The sequence below is a fragment of the Melozone crissalis genome, unplaced genomic scaffold (assembly GCF_028551555.1).
Source record: "Melozone crissalis strain CALT ecotype California unplaced genomic scaffold, PUWL_Pcris_2 ptg000033l_1, whole genome shotgun sequence".
In the NCBI taxonomy this organism is placed as follows: domain Eukaryota; kingdom Metazoa; phylum Chordata; class Aves; order Passeriformes; family Passerellidae; genus Melozone; species Melozone crissalis.
This window is the reverse complement of record NW_026535811.1, coordinates 14,293,668-14,300,606: the sequence shown is the minus strand read 5'-3', so window position 1 is coordinate 14,300,606 and position 6,939 is coordinate 14,293,668. Positions and strand designations below refer to the sequence as shown.

Below are 6,939 nucleotides of genomic sequence, written 5' to 3'. Positions count from 1 at the left end.
ATGGGACAAAACCCCCACCCTGCAATAACTGCCTTTGTTTCCCAGCTTTTCCTTCTCTGCTTTTCCAGTGACCCACCTATAGATTATGAGCTTACTGTGTTACTGAACATCTTGGCAGCAGAGAGCTACAGGAATCTTTATCAGCTGTGTGGCAGCACTGGACATGTGGGATGGATGTGGAGCTTACCTGGAAGGGGGAAGGAGGAGATGGAAGCAGAAAATGAGCATGATTTTTGAGCATTTAAATCCTTAAACAGGAATATTGTCTACAAAGTTGAAATTTACTTTCAGTTTATTACTTCTCTTCATAACTCTTCCACCATGTCTTGTGGTATTATGCTGCTTATCTGTAAATTCATCACAAATGGTTTTGATTTTGAGAAAAAGTTTGGAAAGAAGGAACATTAAAAAAAGAACTATATGATAAACCCCCCCTTGCACCTGGCTTCTATTCAGCAGCTGGGTGTGTAGCAGGGGTGGGCAGCCAGTGGCCACATGTGCACTGCTGCTGCTGCTGCTTACACAGCTTCCAAGCTCCCCTGGCAAACAAAGCTGAAAGGTCAATGAAAGGACCTGAAGTCAAGGGAGGGTGAAGAAAGTGAGAGTTCAGTCTAGGGGGACAAATTTGCCTCTGCAGGTCAAAGCCAGCAGTGGAGACATCCAGCCTGAATGAGATGGGAAACATGGGATGCTTGAGAACAAGGACACAAGGACAACAGAATGCCAGGGACTCCAAGGCACAAAGACAAAATACAAGGCAGTTGGAAGGCAAAGCTGGCAATAAAATGATGAACTTTTTATCACATCATTCAGCTTTTATGGAAAAACATAAACTTGGTATGGAGCACATTGCAGGGTTACAACACGTTGCACACGGTAAGTAAAAACTGGTTGAAAAGTTTGCTGCTATTCCCTGTAAACTGCTGCTGAAAATGGCTCAGATGAGCAGGGAAATTAAAATTCCTTAACTACAAGGCTATCCACTGCTGCTTCAGCTGAGGATGTTAGGTGTTTGGGGTGTTAACAAACGGAGAAGGTATTATTGCTTATTTAAAATACCTTCAGGAGGGTCACAGAAACTCTTCTTTGTGGAGTGTTATCCAATAAAGATTCAGGAGGAACTACAAGTGTGGATTAATCTTACATTGGCATCATACCTTGCCAGGAGGAGTAGGGGAGTGTTGGATTCCTTGATGGGACCCTCCTGATAGCCTGGGTACTTTCGCCATTATTTTTTGCTTGCTTCTTTTGTGATCACCTCAGTGCCCCAGAAGGCATACCAATATGCATTACTGGATGCAGTAGGTTCTCCACAAGAAGTCGACAGAATTCCTCCAACCCTTGCTCTGCCATATACCGGTGAACAGATCCACCCGCCGGCAGGCTGGGTTTTCCATCCTCCTCAAAGTGCCGCGACTGAAACCGGGCTCAGCTCCAGGAGCACTGCTGAGCGAGCAATAGACAGGCAGGCACACCGCTGTAACACCTGTGGGAGAGGGAAAACGGGAGAGAAGAACAAAACTCCCTCAGATGCTCAGGTGGGAATTCTGTACTGGCTGTTTCTATGCCGAAGGGCCGCCCCTGTGTTCCCGCTCCGGCTGCCGGCCCAGAGAGGGCGAAGAGGCTCCGCACCAGCTGCTTCCCCCGGGACAGCCTGGCCCCGAGGGCGAGTCCCGCATCCCGATCCTAAGGGAGAGCCCCGCATCCTGCTCCTGAGGGAGAGCCCCGCATCCCGGCCCTGAGGGCGAGCCCCGCGTCTCGCTCCTGAGGGCGAGCCCCGCATCCCGATCCTAAGAGAGAGCCCTGGATCCCGCACCTGAGGGCGGACTCCTCATCTAGGCCCCGAGGGCGAGCCCCACATCCTGACACCGCCAGTGCCCCGCTGCTCCGCTACCGGACTGCCTGGGCTGGACTGCCCGGCTGCCCCGGCTTGGACAGCGGGAAGCGCTGCTCCTTCTGCCCCTTCCTTAAACACCATCAGCTGGAGCCACCTTCTCGCCCCGCCCCTCCAAAAAGCAGCGGCCGGGCTGGGGAGCTCGCTCCGCTTTGCGCCCCCCGTGGGCGACGCCAACTTTAGGGAGAACTCACGAAGAACCCGCCCGTGGTGCCGCCCCGGTGCTCCCAAGTGCTGAGGGGAGTGAGGGGCAGATGTGCGGGGCAGTGCTGCTGTCCCCTTGCGCCAGGACCCTTCCGTGCCCCGGGCCAGCTCCCTTTCCCGGGATACCCCGGAGCCCCGGGCTCCCTCCGTCTCCCGAGATACCTCGGTGCCGCGGGCTGTCTCCTTTCCCGGGATACCTCCGAGCCCCGGGCTCTCTCCGTTTCCCGGGATACCCCGGTGCCGCGGGCTGTCCCCGCCCCGGAAGGCGGCGGCCGCGCCAATCGCCGGGGCCGTTGCTGGGCGGTGCGGGTGACATTGGGCACGGCCATGGTGGTGGCGGCGCTGGGCCGAGCGGCGGGGCGGCTGCTGCGGACCGGGGCCGCCGTGCCCGGGCGGCGGCGGTGAGCGGGACGGGCTGGGCAGCGGGGCAGGCGGGCGGGCCGGGGCCGGCGGGGCCCGGAGTGAGGCGGGGCCGTGCTGTGTTGCAGCGCGGGCGGCGGGGTGCACATCCCGCCGCGGTACCGGCAGTTCCCGGAGCTGACGCGGGCGCAGGTGATCCGAGGCGAGGCGCTCACCGGCTTCATGTGGTTCTGGATCCTCTGGCAGTTCTGGCACAACTCGGACATGGTGCTGGTGAGGCCGGCGCGGCGGCCGGGGGCAGGGGGCGCGGGCCGGGCAGGTAGGACACCCCTGACGGGCCTCTCCCGCAGGGACACTTCCCGTATCCCGACGCTTCGGCCTGGACGGACGAGGAGCTCGGCATCCCCCCGGACGATGAGGAATAGCAGCACACCGGTACGGCTCCGGTCACCTCTCCCCGCTCGGCTCTGGGCACCGTGCCCGGCTGGTCCCGCTGCAGGGAGCCTGCTCCCAGCACTGCCCAGGGCAAACCCGCCCAGCCTCGGCGCTACGGGAGGCCGTGTCCGCACTGCTCATGGCCTTCACACGCGTGTCTCGGCTCTCTGAGACCGGGGAGCCCGGTTTTGGCAAAATAAGGCTGCACTGTAACAACCGAGTTTGTTAGGAGGTGTAGCTTACCTGGTTCGGGTTCTAAATTATTTTATTCATGCTGTTGTGTAGACTCAGCATTAGCTAACTTCAAAGACATGCTCTGTTTCTAGAGACATCTGTCCAGATGTCCCCTTAAATGTTTTAGGCTTTTGCTTGTTTCCGGTTCTTTTTTTATGCTTTTGTGTCACACATTACAGCTCTAAACCAAAAGCTCCAACTACTGCTGAAGGGAGCATTGAGGAGGTCCTTCTTCTGCTCTGCGTGGTGGGAAAATGATGAGCGAAGCGGTTCTCAGGTTTTTCTTCTGTTATTTTCAGGTTGCTGGAACTAATTGAGGCCCCTGGAACCAGATCTTTGGCTCCTGGGTCCTTATGTGAATAAAACTGTAAACAAAGCCTAAGCTGAACTGTATTTCTTTCCTGTTTTAAGTAGAATTCTTGGAAAATGACCATGACAGCTTTAAAATTGTAGTACTTGAGTGCACACGAGCTTCTGTAATGCCTGCTTGATAGAGAATGTGCTTGCCCCAAGAAATAAGCTCCATGAGTGCATGGCAGGTAACAGTCTTATCAGTAAAGGCTCTGCCAAATAACCAGTGAAGAGGTGAGGGGAAATTGCCATAGAAGCAGGAGAATTTACCCAGAAGAGAACCCTGACCAGTTGGTGCCAGGCTTTTCCCAGGATGAAGGAAAACTCTCCCTGTTCAGAATAGTAAAAAAAATGCCTTAGGGCTCAGCACAGCAGTCAAGGAGGCAGTGATCCAGTTTAAGAAGATGAAAGGAAGGGGGTTACACTGCAGGAATCCCTTGATTTTATTTTTTATTCTTCTCCCCTTCCAGAGTTATATCCTAAACTTTTTCACTCCCCTTAACCACCTGAGTTGCACCCCTCCAACTCTGGAGAGGAGTCATGCATGACACAATAAACAATCTCCTTCAGACTTTTCCATGCAGTCAATCTTTATTATAGCAGTATTCTCATATTCACATCAAGTACATAGAACTTTTTGCCTTTCATATAATACAGAGTTCTTTAAATAACTTTACACTGAAATAGTTTTCTTCAATCTGAATTCAGCTATCAAATTTTAATATGTTTTAAGTCTCCATGCTCTCTAACCAAACTGGACAATATTTCCCATTGTACAAATTTACATGAGAAAAACTCCAAAGTACAAATGAAGGGACAACAAAAGAAAAGGGAGAAGAAACAAACAAGAAAAATAAGTTGTATTGGCAATTACAGGGGAAACTTGAGAAGGAAGAAAGGGGAGTTGCCATGACCTACCTAACAGGAAACCAAAAATAAACATTTTGTTATGAATTAAAAAATAAATACAAGTTTCAAAACAATTACTCCATTGTAGATTTTAAAAAGCAGCTATGGAAATCTACTAACACAATGGGTTGGTTTTTTTTTTTTTAAGTAACCAGACTGGACCTTCTACTTTGCAGTCATAAGCCCCTTGCAAACCTCTGGTGGTCAAAAGAAAAAAAAGAATATAGCTGAAAGGAATGTGTTAGCACAGAGTTTAAAGTGGTGGGACATACATTTCATTGCACTAAGGAACAAACAAACAAAAGAAATTAAATCTGTATATAAATTTCCCTTTCCTCTCCTTACTATGTACTTTGCCTCTCATAAACAAGCCTCTGTATTATGAGGTAATGCCATTGTCTCAACTATATATAAAAATAATAAAGTTTAAAGGATATAGATCTGGGTATCTATACACTTTAAACAAGCCAGTCCTCTCTTACTCCCCCAGAGGGTCCAACCAGTGAGTGCTACCCCTTCCATCACTGCTCAATGCCTGGGGCTCCCCTGGGCAGCCCAGGAGACCTGTGCCCCTTTCCTAATCTAGGAAAAGCAGCCTGTGCTCAAGTAAGAAAGAGAGACAGTGCAAGTAATGCACAACAGCTTGCAGACAGCTCCACCTGCTCCTGCTGAACAAGGCAGAGTCACACAAGGCAGCAGTGGCCAGCCTGCAGGTGTGTGTGTGTGTTGGGGCAGGGAGAGGGGATCCCCTCAGGCAGCTGATGGCTGATCCTTTTGCAATTGCTGCAGAGCAGAGTCACTGCCCAGCCCAGCAGAGCCTGCACTACACCCACCTGGAGAAGGGAGGGCCAGGAGGAGCTCTGCCCTTGGAGTCAGGATGAGCACAGAGCAGATGGGCTGGCTCCTGCACCCCAGATAGGGACAGACCCTGCTCTAGAGCACAGGGCAGCACTGAGCCCAAGAGCATTTCAGGAGTGGAACAGAGCAGAGGGCAGGACTTGCCCCTGTTTGGGACTTACCCCCAAACAGCAATTTAATTTGGGTTGCCAACACATGCAAGTTGGTCACTGTCATGTTTCTGTCAGTTGAGAAGTGTGGAGAGGGGGAGGAAGGGGAGGCAGGTAGGACACAAGGCTCATGAAAGAATGATGTGCTTTTTTTTTTGGTTGACTTTTTTTGTGGTTTTTCTTTTTCTAAAGGTTCACAGCTTTGAATAAAAAAGCACATTTATTGCACTTACACTTTATTTTAGACAGAGTTAATTTAAATTATGCCCTCACAACCCCCCACCATCCCCAAATAACCCAACACCCAAGTTTGGTCCATTTTTCCCCCTAGATCCAACATCCATGCCCAGGTGATGGGCTTAATTTCTTCTCTTAAAATTCCACTGAACTCTCAAACACACAGATGGATTTTCTCTTCAACAAACGTGAATACACAAATGCAACACAGAATGACACTTATCAAAACAAAACCTGACCATCTTCCAAACCCAAATAAACAACAAAAAAAGTTATTTTTGTGGTTTACTTGCTCAAAAGTAAATATCACACTAGGCTTATTCTAAAGTACAGCTGCTGCAGACATGACAAACTAGACAAAATGACTGGACAGGCCACTGTTGGCTCTTGAGGAGGCTGGGTGAGCTGAACACACTGCTGCTGGATGCTATGAAGCAAATACTAGGTAGTTTAGAAGTTCCTAAAAAAAAAAAAAAAAAAAAAAAACAAAACGAAAAACCCCAAAACCACATCCCCCCTGCCAAACCTAAAAAAACCACCTCCCCCACCTAAAAAAAAAAAGGACAAAATAACCATCACATGTACTTTTAGTGCAGAATTTGGGGTAGGTAGAAGGATTCCAGATAGTTCCTGGAACATAAGTAGAACATTTTTACTGTTTGTTTTTTAAAAGGAACAAACCCAAATTAAAATTGGTCTGATAACTCATATGGACTGTACATGTAGACATAACTTTGTAAGTTACAATTATGCCAAAAGTCCTGCCCCAAGGAAGAAAAGGAAAAGATCTGAAAAAGCATTAATATCCAAACCCATTATTCTGTCCTTCATGGACAAGTAGGTTAAATATGACACTGATATGTAGGTACTGCCAGAAGTCTACGTAACCAGTTTGAAATTTGAACAAATCAAATTCACACCCACTGGTTGTCCCTCAGCTGACAAGACACCTACCATCTCCCACAGTTCGTGTGCAATAACGGGATGTGACCACTGAACAGCAACTGCAAGAGGCCCAGGGAAGCAGTGAGGAAAGCTGCTCACATTCCAGAAACAAAACAAAACTTACTGCATTTTCTGAGACAATGAACTAATTGTATGGTCTGATACACGTGAACCTTGATAACGTGAATGCTAGCCACCAGTTTCTCGTCATCTAGCTCTCATTCTCCATCTACCATTTCATTCCAAGATATTGTAAGAGTGTAGCTTTGGGCCTCTTTGGAGCTTTCTTTAACAAGAAGATCTCTGTGTCTTTGGAAGGGAAGGAGGGCTGACTTGTTTTTAAGTTAAAAGAACCTCATTACC

At 49.2% G+C, this 6,939-nt stretch overlaps 1 protein-coding gene and 1 long non-coding RNA gene across 2 annotated transcripts; one reads left to right on the top strand and one right to left on the bottom strand.

Moving 5' to 3' along the window:
• Window positions 1-130: 130 nt before the first annotated feature.
• LOC128940636 (uncharacterized) lies at window positions 131-2,347 on the bottom strand. The gene is made up of 3 exons (XR_008483303.1): window positions 2,261-2,347; window positions 1,158-1,486; window positions 131-187 (listed from the first exon to the last, which is right to left on the bottom strand). It is a non-coding gene; the product is annotated as an uncharacterized LOC128940636 (long non-coding RNA).
• Window positions 2,348-2,425: 78 nt separating this feature from the next.
• NDUFB2 (NADH:ubiquinone oxidoreductase subunit B2) lies at window positions 2,426-3,504 on the top strand. Its single transcript, XM_054281800.1, has 4 exons — window positions 2,426-2,499; window positions 2,587-2,731; window positions 2,809-2,893; window positions 3,307-3,504. The coding sequence occupies exons 1-3, from the start codon at window positions 2,426-2,428 to the stop codon at window positions 2,881-2,883; spliced, it is 294 nt and encodes a 97-aa protein (XP_054137775.1). The 3' UTR covers window positions 2,884-2,893; window positions 3,307-3,504.
• The last annotated feature ends 3,435 nt before the right edge of the window (window positions 3,505-6,939 follow it).

Bases quoted from the DNA above. Each gene is read 5' to 3' on its own strand.
- NDUFB2 (XM_054281800.1), top strand. From the start codon at position 2,426: ATGGTGGTGGCGGCGCTGGGCCGAGCGGCGGGGCGGCTGCTGCGGACC. The intron at 2,500-2,586 runs GTGAGCGGGACG...GCTGTGTTGCAG, and splicing joins GCCGTGCCCGGGCGGCGGCG to CGCGGGCGGCGGGGTGCACA. The intron at 2,732-2,808 runs GTGAGGCCGGCG...CCTCTCCCGCAG, and splicing joins ACAACTCGGACATGGTGCTG to GGACACTTCCCGTATCCCGA.